At 40.9% G+C, this 16,447-nt stretch overlaps 1 protein-coding gene across 3 annotated transcripts in view; it reads left to right on the top strand.

The window, feature by feature from the left end:
* The window catches only part of LOC143805875 (cytochrome P450 2G1-like), a 58,321-nt gene that overhangs the window by 26,592 nt on the left and 15,282 nt on the right, over window positions 1-16,447 (top strand). For all 3 annotated transcript variants that reach the window (XM_077285616.1, XM_077285615.1, XM_077285614.1), the window contains exons 3-5: window positions 9,514-9,663; window positions 10,191-10,351; window positions 10,436-10,612. In XM_077285616.1, the coding sequence (XP_077141731.1) occupies window positions 9,514-9,663; window positions 10,191-10,351; window positions 10,436-10,612 (488 nt within the window). The remainder of the gene's footprint in view (window positions 1-9,513; window positions 9,664-10,190; window positions 10,352-10,435; window positions 10,613-16,447) is intronic.

Below are 16,447 nucleotides of genomic sequence, written 5' to 3'. Positions count from 1 at the left end.
GCTTTTTGAAATGGTTTTTGGCAATCACTCTGGATCTCCCTAACGGCGACTCTAAAGACGACAACCCTGAAGACCACCCCGAAGAAGACGATGACCCCGAAAATGACGACCCTGGAGATGACGACCCTGAAGACCACCCCAAAGAAGACGATGACCCCAAAAACGTCGACCCTGGAGAAGACGACCCAGAAGACCACCTCAAAGAAGACGACGACCCAGAAGACGACGACCCGGAATACCACCCCGAAGAAGACCATGAAGATTACCCTGAAAAAGATGACCAAAAGGACAAAGAACAAGAAGACAACCACCAAGATACAGAAGACCAAGAAGCAGAAGAACAAGAAGCTGCAGAAGAACATTAAGCATAAGACTAAAAATCAGAGCAATAGATATCTAAATTATAAGCAGAAGAAGACTAAGCAGTGTATGGGGGTAAGTCCGTTCCTCCTCGTGGTGCCCCTGGAAAATACCTGCTGGTGCAGGTCAAACTGAACGCGGACAAATCCTGTTGTAAATCTTTTGTGACAGGCAGAATGGAAGGTGTAATCTTCAAACTTTTATAGATAACAACTACCGGAATGCCTGTCACAAATAAGAATATGATGAAGAAGAATATGAAGAAGATGAAGAAGTAGAATATGAAAAAGAATAATAGTTGAATAAGAAGAATATGAAGAATGTAAAAAAAGGAATAATAGGAAGAAGGTGAAAAAGAAGATGATGAATAAGGTGAAGAAGAAGTTGATGAAAAAGATGGTGCTGCTGAGGATGATGAAGGAGAAAGTGTGGGAGAAGTAAAAAAGAAGGTTAAGAGCATGGAAGTAGTGAAACGTAAATATCTGACAAAATATAAAAAAGCTTAACATAGGATTGGGCTAAACCTCTATGCCTTTAATGTCTCCTCCACATCCCCCAATACATTCTACATTATTTTTAGCTGTTTTCCTTCATGTAGAATTAACCTACAAGGAAAGAAAGGGTTTATTTTCATTCCGATATTTGTGTCCCATTGACTTGCATTGGTTTCTGGTATCGGATTCGGCGATATCCGATATTTTTTTGGTATCGGTCCGATCCAATCTGATCTGATATTTTCCGATATCGGAAGGTATCGCTCCACACTAGCAGTGACGTCACCACACGAACACTGCCGGAAAAAGCCGAAGACTGCCGAGTGCAATGATTACCGGTGGAAGGTAATGAACGGCCCTGGAAGCATATGCGGCCGGGAGACAGCGGGACCGGAAGACGCATCGCTGGACAGATAAGTATAATTATAATGTTTATTATTAATTTTATGCTTTTTATTACAGCCGGAACTTGACCCGAACTGTAACACGGGTTGCACATGGAAATCCGTGTTCAGGACCATGTAACCGAACACTATGTGTTTGGTACGGTCCCGAACTTTACAGTTCGAGTTCACCCATCCCTAGTTTTTAATAAATATTGTGATATTGTAAAACAATACAATTAACATCCGAGAACAGAAAAAGAAGTGGCACTCACCCCAATGTTGCTGTGAATCAAAGTCCTTTATTCATGTCATGCTGTAATGGACATAATACGGAGAGGCGGCTGGTAGAGGAAAAGGTGCAGGGGAGAGGAAAGGACAACGGCCGTTTCGCGCTTGTGCGCTTCCACGGGTCCAGGTGCATGAATTAAAAACGTCATATCCTATATAGGAATCTAGACGACTAAATACATACAGGTGAGTGATAAAAACAACACTAATTATAAACACCAAATAACACGTATAGACGTCTTGAATATTTTTCATAGAAAGTTACATTTACCGGACGATAGCTTTACAAAATGAATATATAATTTTTTTACAAAAAAATGGTCATATCAAGTTTGTCGTTTAGTCCGATAGGTCCCTGTGCGTTAGTTTCCATAATCCACTTAGCTTCGCATTGAAGTAGCAATTTTTTGCGATCCCCCCCATTAAGCGGAGTGCTAACTGTTTCAAGACCCGCAAATCGTAGAACATTTGGGTTTGCATTATGCATCTCCCGCATATGTTTAATGAATCGGGGGCAACCCTTACCGGATGCAACGGAATTATAATGTTCTCTGAATCTGTGAAACATGGGACGTATGGTTTTCCCGATATAGAAAAAGTGGCAGGGACAACGAATAAGGTAAACTACGTACTGGGTTTTACATGTAACTAATTGCCGGACTGTATGACAAACAGGACCAATGTGAATAGGATTGTCGAGGAGTCTAAGATGGCAGAAACTACAACTCCCACATTTATGATTACCAGTAGGTTGTAATTTTTTCAACCAATTCTTTTTTGTGGGCGCCAATCGTTTTTTAACCAAAAGATCTCCTAAATTTGTCGTGCGTTTATATGCGAAAGTAGGGTGATTAACCAATACTGAGGATAATTCTCTATCATTCTGCAAAATGTGCCAGTTTTTATTTATAGCCGCATAAATTTCTTTATCCATTGGGCTATGTGTAAAGGTAAATACGAATTTTGTGTTTTTATCCGTTCTCTCGCTACGAGCGGTTGTAGACCTTTTACGATTTCTTAATAAATCTGATTGTGTTAGTTTCATCACCCTGCTTTCGGCTTTTGACAAAATTTTGGAGGGGTAATTTCTCTTAAGAAGATTAGTTTTGAGTTCGGTTATTTGCTTTTTAAAAATTGCGTCGTTATTATTGATTTTTCTATAGCGAATCATTTGGCTATAGGGTATACTATTCCTTGTATGGAAAGGATGAGCGCTATTAAAATGAAGTATGCTATTAGTTGCAGTAGGTTTTTTATGTACCGATGTATTTATTATTCCTTCTGTTATATCAATTTTCACATCGAGGAATTCAAGCGAATCACCTCCAAAACAAGCTGTGAATTGCATATTGTCCTCATTGATAGAATTAAGGTGGGCAGTAAAGTCAAGGAAATCGTTTTTTGTACCATCCCACACGATAAAAATATCGTCCGCAAATCTGTGGTACGCCCGTATAAAGTGCAGAAACGGATTGGTAACGGAAGTGATATATTTTTCTTCAAAGACCGCTAAAAATAAATTTGCAAAAACGCATGCAACGGGCGTGCCCATTGCGGTTCCTGTGCATTGCAGGAACCATTTATCACCAAATTTAAATGCGTTGTGTGCCAAAATAAATTGCAAACTCTCAGAAATTAATTCAATAAAATCACGATCTTTGTCAGTGTTGAGCAGAATCGTTCGAATGGCATCAATGCCTTTATCATGCGGAATCCTTGTATATAAGTTCACAATGTCTATTGAGACCAGAGAGAAGGTTGGTTGCCAATCTAAAGTTCGTAAAGCTGATAAAAAATCCCCCGAGTCTTTCACAAAAGATGGAATCTTACGCAGCAGTGGTTTGAGTAACCAATCGAGGAATTTGGACAGGGGTTCTGTTAGGGATCCAATCCCTGATATTATAGGGCGTCCCGGTGGTCGAGTAGCATTCTTGTGAATTTTAGGTAAACTGTACCAATTTGGAGTGATGGGAAATTCTGGTAAAAGTTTTTCTGCTTTACTTTTAAGTAATATACCTTTGGTTACATATTTATTAAGCAATAAACGTAATTTCTCCTTAAATTTAAAGGTAGGATTATGATCCAAAGAGGTATAGGTGACTGTATCATTCAATTGGGACAAAGCTTCCTCGACATAGTATTCTCTATCGAGAATAACTATATTGCCACCCTTGTCCGCTTTCCTGATGATTATATCATCCCACTGTTGCATTTCACGTATTGCTTGTTCCTCATTATATGATAAATTTTTTTGTGGCTGACGATACAAGATAGCTTCCACGTCTTTTAAAACAAGTTCCTGAAATAAATCAACGACGTTTCCCGGAGAAATGGGGGGCATATAAGTTGATTGTATACCACCTTTAAACGGTTCAATGTTGACTGAGATGTCAAAATTAATATCCGGATTCTGTGTTATAGTAGTAGATTCACTCAGGCCGGCTAAAAGCCACACATCCTCGATATCTTTTAGATTTGCCGGCGGGAAAGCCACGAAACCCAAATTTCCAATGGAGACTGGAGTTTCTGTAGAAGCAGTGGAGAAAGTTTTTTTATTTTTGGTGTTTGAAAAAATTTTTTTTAAATGTAGCTTCCTTGTGGCTTTAAATAAGTCAATTTTAAATTCGGTTAGATTGAATTCTCCCGGAATACAAAAGTTCAAACCACGCGATAACACATTTTTTTGTTCCGGAGTCAGTGTTTTTTTGGACAAATTTATAATCTGGAGCTCATTGGTGCTAGATACCTGTTTGCGTTTTCTTTGTCCATCTATTTTTCCGTCCTCCTCGTCGGGTCTTTTTTCTAAAGGGACATCTACCCGCATGGATGCTGTTGCAGAGTCAATATTCTCAATTGATTCCTCCACACCGCTAGAATCAGAATCCGTCACCCATCCGTCTCTTTGTGATTTACGCTTATTAAATTTCCTAGGAGGTTGGTTTCTTTGAAAGTTTTTTCTTTTATTTTTATTCCATGAAAAAATCTGCCCTGAAGCAAAATCATTTTTATCTCTCAAAAATTTCTCTTTTTTCTTTTGTTTAGTCTCTATCTGTATTAAAACCAGTTTTTTATCAAGTTTTTTGAGAAAAGCTTTATTTTGTGTGTCTGTCACACGTGAACTTAATTCTTGTTTCGCGCCATCCAACTGCTCACATAGGGTAGTATATTCTTTCTCATTTTGAGTGATGACTAATGCCAAAAGATTGCGTGAACATTGCAAATGAATTTCTTGCCAAGCTTTTTGAAATGTTTCATCTCCAAAAAATTGTGAAATGTCTTTATAAACGCGAAGACCCCTCGGAACACGTCCACAATCCACGTATGATTTCAGTGACTTAATAGTCCAGTAAAGTCTAATCTCTCTCTCAGCTAGAGAGTATATTTTAGATTCGAGTGTTTTGGTGCTAATTAGTGAAAGTTCATCTTTATGGTTGCAGTCCATAAAGAACTCGTCTGCACCTGCTCTACCAGCCAATAAACCAGACTCCGATAAAGTGCCTGTGTCAGAATCCATGAGATCTTCATGACTGGTTTCCATTGTGAATGAAATAATATAATCGAATATGTAACGATCTTTTTCTTTTTGCCTGTGCTCAATTCCAAATAGTCCAAAAGTAAATGCAAAAACCACAAAGTATAGAAAGGAATGGCACCAGGCGAGAAAATGATTCGATACCCGGATTAGGGTTCCATTGAAGACACAAGTGGCACATGTGTTGCAGCAATACGCGGGTGGTGCTCAACAATGAAGTATATGTAAATCCGAGAACAGAAAAAGAAGTGGCACTCACCCCAATGTTGCTGTGAATCAAAGTCCTTTATTCATGTCATGCTGTAATGGACATAATACGGAGAGGCGGCTGGTAGAGGAAAAGGTGCAGGGGAGAGGAAAGGACAACGGCCGTTTCGCGCTTGTGCGCTTCCACGGGTCCAGGTGCATGAATTAAAAACGTCATATCCTATATAGGAATCTAGACGACTAAACCATAAAGATGAACTTTCACTAATTAGCACCAAAACACTCGAATCTAAAATATACTCTCTAGCTGAGAGAGAGATTAGACTTTACTGGACTATTAAGTCACTGAAATCATACGTGGATTGTGGACGTGTTCCGAGGGGTCTTCGCGTTTATAAAGACATTTCACAATTTTTTGGAGATGAAACATTTCAAAAAGCTTGGCAAGAAATTCATTTGCAATGTTCACGCAATCTTTTGGCATTAGTCATCACTCAAAATGAGAAAGAATATACTACCCTATGTGAGCAGTTGGATGGCGCGAAACAAGAATTAAGTTCACGTGTGACAGACACACAAAATAAAGCTTTTCTCAAAAAACTTGATAAAAAACTGGTTTTAATACAGATAGAGACTAAACAAAAGAAAAAAGAGAAATTTTTGAGAGATAAAAATGATTTTGCTTCAGGGCAGATTTTTTCATGGAATAAAAATAAAAGAAAAAACTTTCAAAGAAACCAACCTCCTAGGAAATTTAATAAGCGTAAATCACAAAGAGACGGATGGGTGACGGATTCTGATTCTAGCGGTGTGGAGGAATCAATTGAGAATATTGACTCTGCAACAGCATCCATGCGGGTAGATGTCCCTTTAGAAAAAAGACCCGACGAGGAGGACGGAAAAATAGATGGACAAAGAAAACGCAAACAGGTATCTAGCACCAATGAGCTCCAGATTATAAATTTGTCCAAAAAAACACTGACTCCGGAACAAAAAAATGTGTTATCGCGTGGTTTGAACTTTTGTATTCCGGGAGAATTCAATCTAACCGAATTTAAAATTGACTTATTTAAAGCCACAAGGAAGCTACATTTAAAAAAAATTTTTTCAAACACCAAAAATAAAAAAACTTTCTCCACTGCTTCTACAGAAACTCCAGTCTCCATTGGAAATTTGGGTTTCGTGGCTTTCCCGCCGGCAAATCTAAAAGATATCGAGGATGTGTGGCTTTTAGCCGGCCTGAGTGAATCTACTACTATAACACAGAATCCGGATATTAATTTTGACATCTCAGTCAACATTGAACCGTTTAAAGGTGGTATACAATCAACTTATATGCCCCCCATTTCTCCGGGAAACGTCGTTGATTTATTTCAGGAACTTGTTTTAAAAGACGTGGAAGCTATCTTGTATCGTCAGCCACAAAAAAATTTATCATATAATGAGGAACAAGCAATACGTGAAATGCAACAGTGGGATGATATAATCATCAGGAAAGCGGACAAGGGTGGCAATATAGTTATTCTCGATAGAGAATACTATGTCGAGGAAGCTTTGTCCCAATTGAATGATACAGTCACCTATACCTCTTTGGATCATAATCCTACCTTTAAATTTAAGGAGAAATTACGTTTATTGCTTAATAAATATGTAACCAAAGGTATATTACTTAAAAGTAAAGCAGAAAAACTTTTACCAGAATTTCCCATCACTCCAAATTGGTACAGTTTACCTAAAATTCACAAGAATGCTACTCGACCACCGGGACGCCCTATAATATCAGGGATTGGATCCCTAACAGAACCCCTGTCCAAATTCCTCGATTGGTTACTCAAACCACTGCTGCGTAAGATTCCATCTTTTGTGAAAGACTCGGGGGATTTTTTATCAGCTTTACGAACTTTAGATTGGCAACCAACCTTCTCTCTGGTCTCAATAGACATTGTGAACTTATATACAAGGATTCCGCATGATAAAGGCATTGATGCCATTCGAACGATTCTGCTCAACACTGACAAAGATCGTGATTTTATTGAATTAATTTCTGAGAGTTTGCAATTTATTTTGGCACACAACGCATTTAAATTTGGTGATAAATGGTTCCTGCAATGCACAGGAACCGCAATGGGCACGCCCGTTGCATGCGTTTTTGCAAATTTATTTTTAGCGGTCTTTGAAGAAAAATATATCACTTCCGTTACCAATCCGTTTCTGCACTTTATACGGGCGTACCACAGATTTGCGGACGATATTTTTATCGTGTGGGATGGTACAAAAAACGATTTCCTTGACTTTACTGCCCACCTTAATTCTATCAATGAGGACAATATGCAATTCACAGCTTGTTTTGGAGGTGATTCGCTTGAATTCCTCGATGTGAAAATTGATATAACAGAAGGAATAATAAATACATCGGTACATAAAAAACCTACTGCAACTAATAGCATACTTCATTTTAATAGCGCTCATCCTTTCCATACAAGGAATAGTATACCCTATAGCCAAATGATTCGCTATAGAAAAATCAATAATAACGACGCAATTTTTAAAAAGCAAATAACCGAACTCAAAACTAATCTTCTTAAGAGAAATTACCCCTCCAAAATTTTGTCAAAAGCCGAAAGCAGGGTGATGAAACTAACACAATCAGATTTATTAAGAAATCGTAAAAGGTCTACAACCGCTCGTAGCGAGAGAACGGATAAAAACACAAAATTCGTATTTACCTTTACACATAGCCCAATGGATAAAGAAATTTATGCGGCTATAAATAAAAACTGGCACATTTTGCAGAATGATAGAGAATTATCCTCAGTATTGGTTAATCACCCTACTTTCGCATATAAACGCACGACAAATTTAGGAGATCTTTTGGTTAAAAAACGATTGGCGCCCACAAAAAAGAATTGGTTGAAAAAATTACAACCTACTGGTAATCATAAATGTGGGAGTTGTAGTTTCTGCCATCTTAGACTCCTCGACAATCCTATTCACATTGGTCCTGTTTGTCATACAGTCCGGCAATTAGTTACATGTAAAACCCAGTACGTAGTTTACCTTATTCGTTGTCCCTGCCACTTTTTCTATATCGGGAAAACCATACGTCCCATGTTTCACAGATTCAGAGAACATTATAATTCCGTTGCATCCGGTAAGGGTTGCCCCCGATTCATTAAACATATGCGGGAGATGCATAATGCAAACCCAAATGTTCTACGATTTGCGGGTCTTGAAACAGTTAGCACTCCGCTTAATGGGGGGGATCGCAAAAAATTGCTACTTCAATGCGAAGCTAAGTGGATTATGGAAACTAACGCACAGGGACCTATCGGACTAAACGACAAACTTGATATGACCATTTTTTTGTAAAAAAATTATATATTCATTTTGTAAAGCTATCGTCCGGTAAATGTAACTTTCTATGAAAAATATTCAAGACGTCTATACGTGTTATTTGGTGTTTATAATTAGTGTTGTTTTTATCACTCACCTGTATGTATTTAGTCGTCTAGATTCCTATATAGGATATGACGTTTTTAATTCATGCACCTGGACCCGTGGAAGCGCACAAGCGCGAAACGGCCGTTGTCCTTTCCTCTCCCCTGCACCTTTTCCTCTACCAGCCGCCTCTCCGTATTATGTCCATTACAGCATGACATGAATAAAGGACTTTGATTCACAGCAACATTGGGGTGAGTGCCACTTCTTTTTCTGTTCTCGGATTTACATATACTTCATTGTTGAGCACCACCCGCATATTGCTGCAACACATGTGCCACTTGTGTCTTCAATGGAACCCTAATCCGGGTATCGAATCATTTTCTCGCCTGGTGCCATTCCTTTCTATACTTTGTGGTCAATACAATTAACATTCTAGTTTAAATAATATTTAATTTTCTGAGGACACACTACAATTAAAATAAGGGTTTGCATATTTTTCACATATTCCCAAAGTATGCTATAAATGTTAGTGGAAAATATAAGGCTCCATTTCACCATCCACTAGGTGAGGTGACTGGGGGATGCTTTATTTAAGTTGAGAATAAATGGATCTGTTCATTCAGGGCTACAGGTATGGAAATGGCAAACAAGCCCAGCTCCTAATGCCGCCTGGGTACTGAGAAATAGTGTAAGTGATCCCAGAGCTGCTATGAAATATTGAGGGTGGAACATTCGCTTTTATTGGTTTCTTACAGTTTCCTTAAGTCATTGATTTTGCTACAAGTAATACTATTTACTTTTACAGGGGTGATAGGCAGTAATGGTGAGCGCTGGAGACAGCTGCGCCGTTTTTCTCTGATGACATTAAGGAACTTTGGAATGGGTAAAAGAAGCATTGAACAGAGAATTCAAGAAGAGGCCCAATTTCTTGTGGAAGAATTTCGAAAGAGCAATGGTGAGAACAACATCAAAATACGCACCACTAAAGAAAACATGCTTAGAAGAAAATTGTTCTATAATTGATATAATATGTTAATAAGTATTTATATTTTTATATGACCATTCTAGTAAAAAAAACTTGAAACAGTTTCCAGATACCCTACTAAAGCAGATTGTTAAATCTGAGACACCGTATTATCTATAGCTCACTTATTAGATTTACTGTGTAGACTGGGAAAGAATGAGCAGAGACAATTTACTATAGTTTAGAGAGTGAGTGGGTTGACAGTGTTAAAATATAGCTATCTGCATAAGGTAAGATAGAGACACGATACACACAGAAAACACTCGAAATATAGCTCTTCTGCTAATACCTACTTTCTTGAACAGGAACATTTACTCCTTAATTTTCTGCAGATGGGAATATTTTGTTACCATTCTGTAATGTTCTGTTCATGGCAGCCATCACACACCCTGCTGCAAGTCCTCAAAAACTAGAACAAAATAAAGTCCTAAATATAATTGCCTCTTCTCCCGTAACAGCCCAACCATTGGATCCGACATTCTTCTTTGCCAAAGCGGTCTCTAATGTCATCTGTTCAGTGGTATTTGGAGATCGATTTGAATATGAGGACAAAGAATTTCTGAAGCTTTTGGGCCTCCTGAATGAAATTTTTAAAGGTTTTAGCTCCGTTTGGGGACAGGTAAGGAAGGGTTTACTTCCAGTCCTGAAAGATGTTAATGGAAAGCTCTACAAGCTATGACTTTACTACATTAATTTCTTTCAGATGTACAATGTCTATCCAAAAATTGTAGCAAAGATGCCCGGGCCTCATCATAAACTTTTTAATGCCATTGATAGCATTCAGGAAGTTATTGGAAAACGTGTGGAAATGCATAAGGAAACTTTAGACCCCAATGATCCTCGGGATTTTATTGACTGTTTCCTTATTAAGATGGAACAGGTAAGGTCAGTCCATAGATTGTACTTAGGAACCTGGGTGAGGGAGCACTGGATGGGCACATGGCCCAAGTCCTGGATAATAAAGTGTTTATGTGGGGAGTGGGGAAAGAGCACCAAGAATTCTCCTTGACCAAGATATTGATATACAAAGTGTTGCCCAGGATAATGCAGAATCTAACCTTGACTTTGTCTTACATAACTTAGGTAATGTAAAGATTTTTAATAATGTTTGGTGTCTAATAATTGGTCTAAACCATATCAAGGCTACGTCAGTGTGGCAAAGTTGGTTTTTTGTGGGGGGGGGGGGGTTGCACCACGTAATAAAAATCACAGATAACCAACTGTGAAAAGCCATATTAAATCATTAAAATTATAAATGATTCTTGTCTACAGCCCATAATTCTAATATGACAACATTAGCAGCGTTCAGAGTAAGCTGTAAATTATAATTACAGTCATAATAATCTAAACAAATGTATCCAAATACAATAAGATAACAAACGCATCGATTTATTTTTGCAGACAGAGAAATAAGTTTTAAGGGCTTGACCACGAGTTTCTGGATGGTTGGCAACATTCCGCTATGACCGGGAAGACTGATTATATTGTCCAGTATACGTCTCCATAAATATTAACCCCTTCACGACATGCAACGTACATGTACTGCGCATGTCGTGCCTCCCCCTTTGATGTGGGCTCCGGCGCTGAGCCCACATCAAAGTCGCGACATGTCAGCTAGTTTGTACAGCTGACATGTGCGCGCAATAGCGGCAGGTGGAATCGCGATCCACCCGCCGCTATTAACTAGTTAAATGCCGCTGTCAAACGCTGACAGTGGCATTTAACTACCGGTTCCAGCCATCGGGCCGGAAATGCGAGCATCGCCGACCCCGTCATGTGATCGGGGGTCAGCGATGCATCGGCATGACAACCATAGGTGATCGGCACTCATAGCAAGCCTGTAATTCAGTTGCATAGGTGCGATCTGATGATCGCTCCTATGTAGCTAAGCCGATCCAGTTGTGCCAGCCTCTAGCCTCCCATGGAGGCCGTTGAAGCATGGCAAAAGTTGAAAAAAAATGTTTTAAAAAATATGAAAAAAATAAAAAATATATAAAAGTTTAAATCACCCCCTTTTCGCCCCATTCAAAATAAAACAATTAAAAATACAAACAAACATATATTTGGTATCGCCGCGTTCAGAATCACCCGATCTATCAATTAAAAAAAAGGATTAACCTGATCGCTAAACAGCCTAGCGAGAAAAAAATTAAAAACGCCAGAATTCCTTTTTTTTTGTCGCCACGACATTGCATTAAAATGCAATAATGGGCGATCAAAAGAACGTATCTGCACAAAAGTGGTATCATTAAGGTCAGTTTTAGCATTTAGTGAACCTAGCAAAAAAGCCAAGCAAAAATCAAGTGTGGGATTGCACTTTTTTTGCAATTTCACAACACTTGGAATTTTTTTTCCGTTGTCTAGTACAAAGACATGGTAAAACTAATGATGTCGTTCAAAAATACAACTCGTCCAGCAAAAAATAAGCCCTTACATGGCCATATTGATGGAAAAATAAAAAAGTTATGGCTCTGGGAAGGAGGGCAGTGAAAAACGTAAACGCAAAAACTAAAAGGGGCTGCGTCTTCAAGGGGTTAAATGAAAATGTGCCCATGACCAATAGTTATATGGTTGAATAAACGATCATTTGTCAATGACTGTTAACTAGTGTTGAGGAAAAAAATCGGGAAATATCGGATCGGATTGGATCAGACCGATACCCAAAAAATATCGGATATCGCTGATTCCAATACCGGAAACCAATGCAAGTCAATGGAACACAAAAATCGTAATGAAAATAAACCCTTTCTTTCCTTGTAGGTTAATTCTACATGAAGGAAAACAACTAAGAATAATGTAGAATGTATTGGGGGATGTGGAGGAGACATTAAAGGCATAGAGGTTTAGCCCAATCAAAGGGAATAGCAGGATTTTTTTTTTTTAGACGTTTAGAGTTACAAAGATATTGACTATGTTAAGATTTTTTATATTTTGTCAGATATTTATGTTTCACTACTTCCATGCTCTTCACCTTCTTTTTTACTTCTCCCACACTTTCTCCTTCATCATCCTCAGCAGCACCATCTTTTTCATCAACTTCTTCACCTTATTCATCTTCTTCTTCTTCTTCACCTTCTTCCTATTATTCTTTTTTTTACATTCTTCATATTCTCCTTATTGAACTATTATTCTTCTTCATATTCTACTTCTTCATCTTCTTCATATTCTTCTTCTTCTTCATCATATTCTTATTTGTGACAGGCATTCCTGTAGTTGTTATCTATAAAAGTTTGAATATTACACCTTCAGTTCTGCCTGTCACAAAAGATTTACAACAGGATTTGTCCGCGTTCAGTTTGGCCTGCAGCAGCAGGTATTTTCCAGGGGCACCACGAGGAGGAACAGACTCACCCCCATGCACTGCTTAAGGCCCCGTCTCACATAGCGAGATCGCTAGCGAGATCGCTGCTGAGTCACAAGTTTTGTGACGCAACAGCGACCTCAGTAGCGATCTCGCTATGTGTGACACGTACCAGTGATCAGGCCCCTGCTGTGAGATCGCTGGTCGTGTCGGAATGGCCTGGACCTTTTTTTGGTCGTTGAGGTCCCGCTGACATCGCTGAATTGGTGTGTGTGACACCGATCCAGCGATGTCTTCACTGGTAACCAGGGTAAACATCGGGTTACTAAGCGCAGGGCCGCGCTTAGTAACCTGATGTTTACCCTGGTTACCAAAAAAAACAAACAGTACATACTCACCATCTGATGTCCGTCAGGTCCCTTGCCGTCTGCTTCCCACACTGACTGAGCGCCGCAAAGTGAAAGTGAAAGTACAGCACAGCGGTGACGTCCCCGCTGCGCTCTGCTCTCACTGTACGGCGGCACTCAGTCAGAGCAGGAAGCAGACGGCAAGGGACCTGACGGACATCAGATGGTGAGTATGTACGGTTTTTTTTTTGGTAACCAGGGTAAACATCGGGTTACTAAGCGCGGCCCTGCGCTTAGTAACCCGATGTTTACCCTGGTTACCCGCGTGCTACAGTGGGACTTCGGCATCGTTGAAGACAGTTTCAACGATGCCGAAGTCGTTCCCCTGATCGTTGGTCGCTGGAGAGAGCTGTCTGTGTGACAGCTCCCCAGCGACCACACAGCGACTTACCAACGATCACGGCCAGGTCGTATCGCTGGTCGTGATCGTTGGTAAATCGCTATGTGTGCCGGGGCCTTAAGTCTTCTTCTGCTAATAATTTAGACAATATCTTTTGCTCTGATTTTTAGTCTTCTGCTTAATGTTCTTCTGCTTTTTGTTCTGCAGCTTCTTGTTCTTCTGCTTCTTGGTCTTCTGTCTCTTGTTCTTCTGTATCTTGGTGGTTGTCTTCTTGTTCTTTGTCCTCTTGGTCATCTTCTTCAGGGTCATCTTCTTGGTCTTCTTCGGGGTGGTCTTCAGGGTCATCATCTTCGGGGTCGTCGTCTTCTTCGGGGTGGTCTTCAGGGTCGTCGTCTACAGGGTCGTCGTCTTCGGGGTCGTCATCTTCTTCGGGGTGGTCTTTAGGGTCGTTGTCTTCAGAATCATCATCAGGAAGATCCAGAGTGATTATCGAAAACCAATTCAAAAAGCTTGAACTTGGAAATGTAGCAGAAGTTACAAGAAGGCTGAGGAACTGCCAAGAACCAGCTGACAGTTACTGGAACCCAGGGGGACATATGCAAGATTGACTTCCAAAGAACCAGCTAATGGTACTGGAACTCAGATAGGCAGCAGAAGGTACACATGAAAAAAAAGTTGCAAGGCTGCGAGTCGGCCGGAGTTACCGAAACCCACGGTCCTACAGGGGGTGCTTGTCCTATTGGCACTACGGAACCAGCCTTCATTGCCAGATCCTGCAGCCCACATAGGAAGCACCTAAACTGCAGGTACCATAGAGTCAGCTAACCCGACCGCAACCCGACAGAACAACGTATTGGAGGCAAAGTGTCATTGACACTACCCGGAAACAGCTGGCGTGCTGGAACCAGGCTGGGCAGGAGGGAGTACCTGTGCCATAGACACTTCTGAGCAGCAACTGGCGGTGTTGGAGCCCAGGGAAAATACTAGAAACCGATTGTAGCCAGAGGCCTAATTGGAGCAAGTTTAAAATCAGTAGTAGTGTGAATGTGGACAGAGCAGGAGAAATTGCCGGACACACAGCAGGGGTGGTCTTCAGGGTTGTCATCTTCAGGATCGTCGTCAGGGAGATCCAGAGTGATTACCAAAAACCATTTCAAAAAGCTTGAAGTTGGAAATGTAGCAGAAGGTACAAGAAGGCTGAGGAACTGCCGAGAACCAGCTGACGGTACTGGAACCCGGATGGGTAGCAGAAGGTACAAGAGCCAATGGAACTACCGAGGACCAACTGATGGTACTGGAACCCGGTTACTAAGCAGGAGGTACCTGTGCCAGAACGCACTACCAAGGACCAGCATACGTTGGTGGAACTCGAATAACGAGAAGGAGGCACCTAAGCCAAAGGTTCTGCCTGGAACCAGCAGATGTTACTGGAACCCAGGGGGACATATTCAAGATTGACATCCAAAGAACCAGCTAATGGTACTGGAACTCAGATAGGCAGCAGAAGGTACACATAAAAAAAAAAGCTGCAAGGCCGTGAGCTGGCCAGAGTTACCGAAACCCACAGTCCTACAGGGGGTGCTAGTCCTATTGGTACTACGGAACCAGCCTTAATTGCCAGATCTTGCAGCCCACATAGGAAGCACCTAAACTGTAGGCACCATAGAGTCGGCTAACCTGACCGCAACCCGACAGGACAATGTATTGGAGGCAAAGTGACGTTGACACTACCAGGAAACAGCTGGCATGCTGGAACCAGGCTGGGCAGGAGGGAGTATCCGTGCCAAAGACACATCTGAGCAGCAACTGGCGGTGTTGGAGCCCAGGCTAAATACTATTAACAGAGTGTAGTCAGAGGCCTAATTGGAGCAAGTTTAAAATCTGTAGTAGTGTGAATGTGGACAGAGCAGGAGAAATTGCCGGACACACAGCAGGGGATCAGCTGAAGTTACTGAACCCCAATAACACTGGAGCATGTGTTGACTGTGCAGACGGCACTTCTGAGCAGCTACTGGCGGTGTTGGAGCCCAGGGATTACAGTTCAGGTGGTAGAAACATGAGCACAACAGGAGACCTGGAAACTGTTGCCGACCAATTATTTAATCTGGAAGAGGACTGGCAAATTCCTGCGAGATCCAAGCCTTGTTCATTTTCAGAAAAGTAAGCCGGTCAACGTTATCGGAGGATAGTCGCATGAGACGGTCTTTTAGTACACCACCTGCGGCACTAAAGACGCGTTCCGATAATACATTAGCAGCAGGGCAAGCCAGCACCTCCAATGCATACTGGCTAAGCTCTGGCCATGTATCGAGCTTAGAGACCCAAAACTTGAAGGGGAAGAGCCGTCTGAGAGAACACTGAGAGGGCAAGACATGTAGTCTGTCACCAACTGACGGAAACATTGCCTCCTGCTGACTGGAGCCATCTGTGATGGTGTAGACATTTGTGGCGGGGACACAAAACGTTGCCACATTTGGGCCATACTGGTCTTGCCTTGTGCCGAGGCGCTGCTTCTGCTCCCTCTTTGTGCAGAGCTTCCTCCACTGCCTCGTCGCACTGAGCTGCTTTGTAAAGCACTGAAAAAATAAACACCGAATAATATCCCTTACAGGGCCTTGAAGGTACTACCATAAATCAAGACCAAAAAGAACACGTTCACACAAGACC

This window comes from Ranitomeya variabilis, chromosome 2 (genome assembly GCF_051348905.1).
Source record: "Ranitomeya variabilis isolate aRanVar5 chromosome 2, aRanVar5.hap1, whole genome shotgun sequence".
In the NCBI taxonomy this organism is placed as follows: Eukaryota; Metazoa; Chordata; class Amphibia; order Anura; family Dendrobatidae; genus Ranitomeya; species Ranitomeya variabilis.
This window is presented reverse-complemented; position numbering and strand designations above follow the sequence as displayed.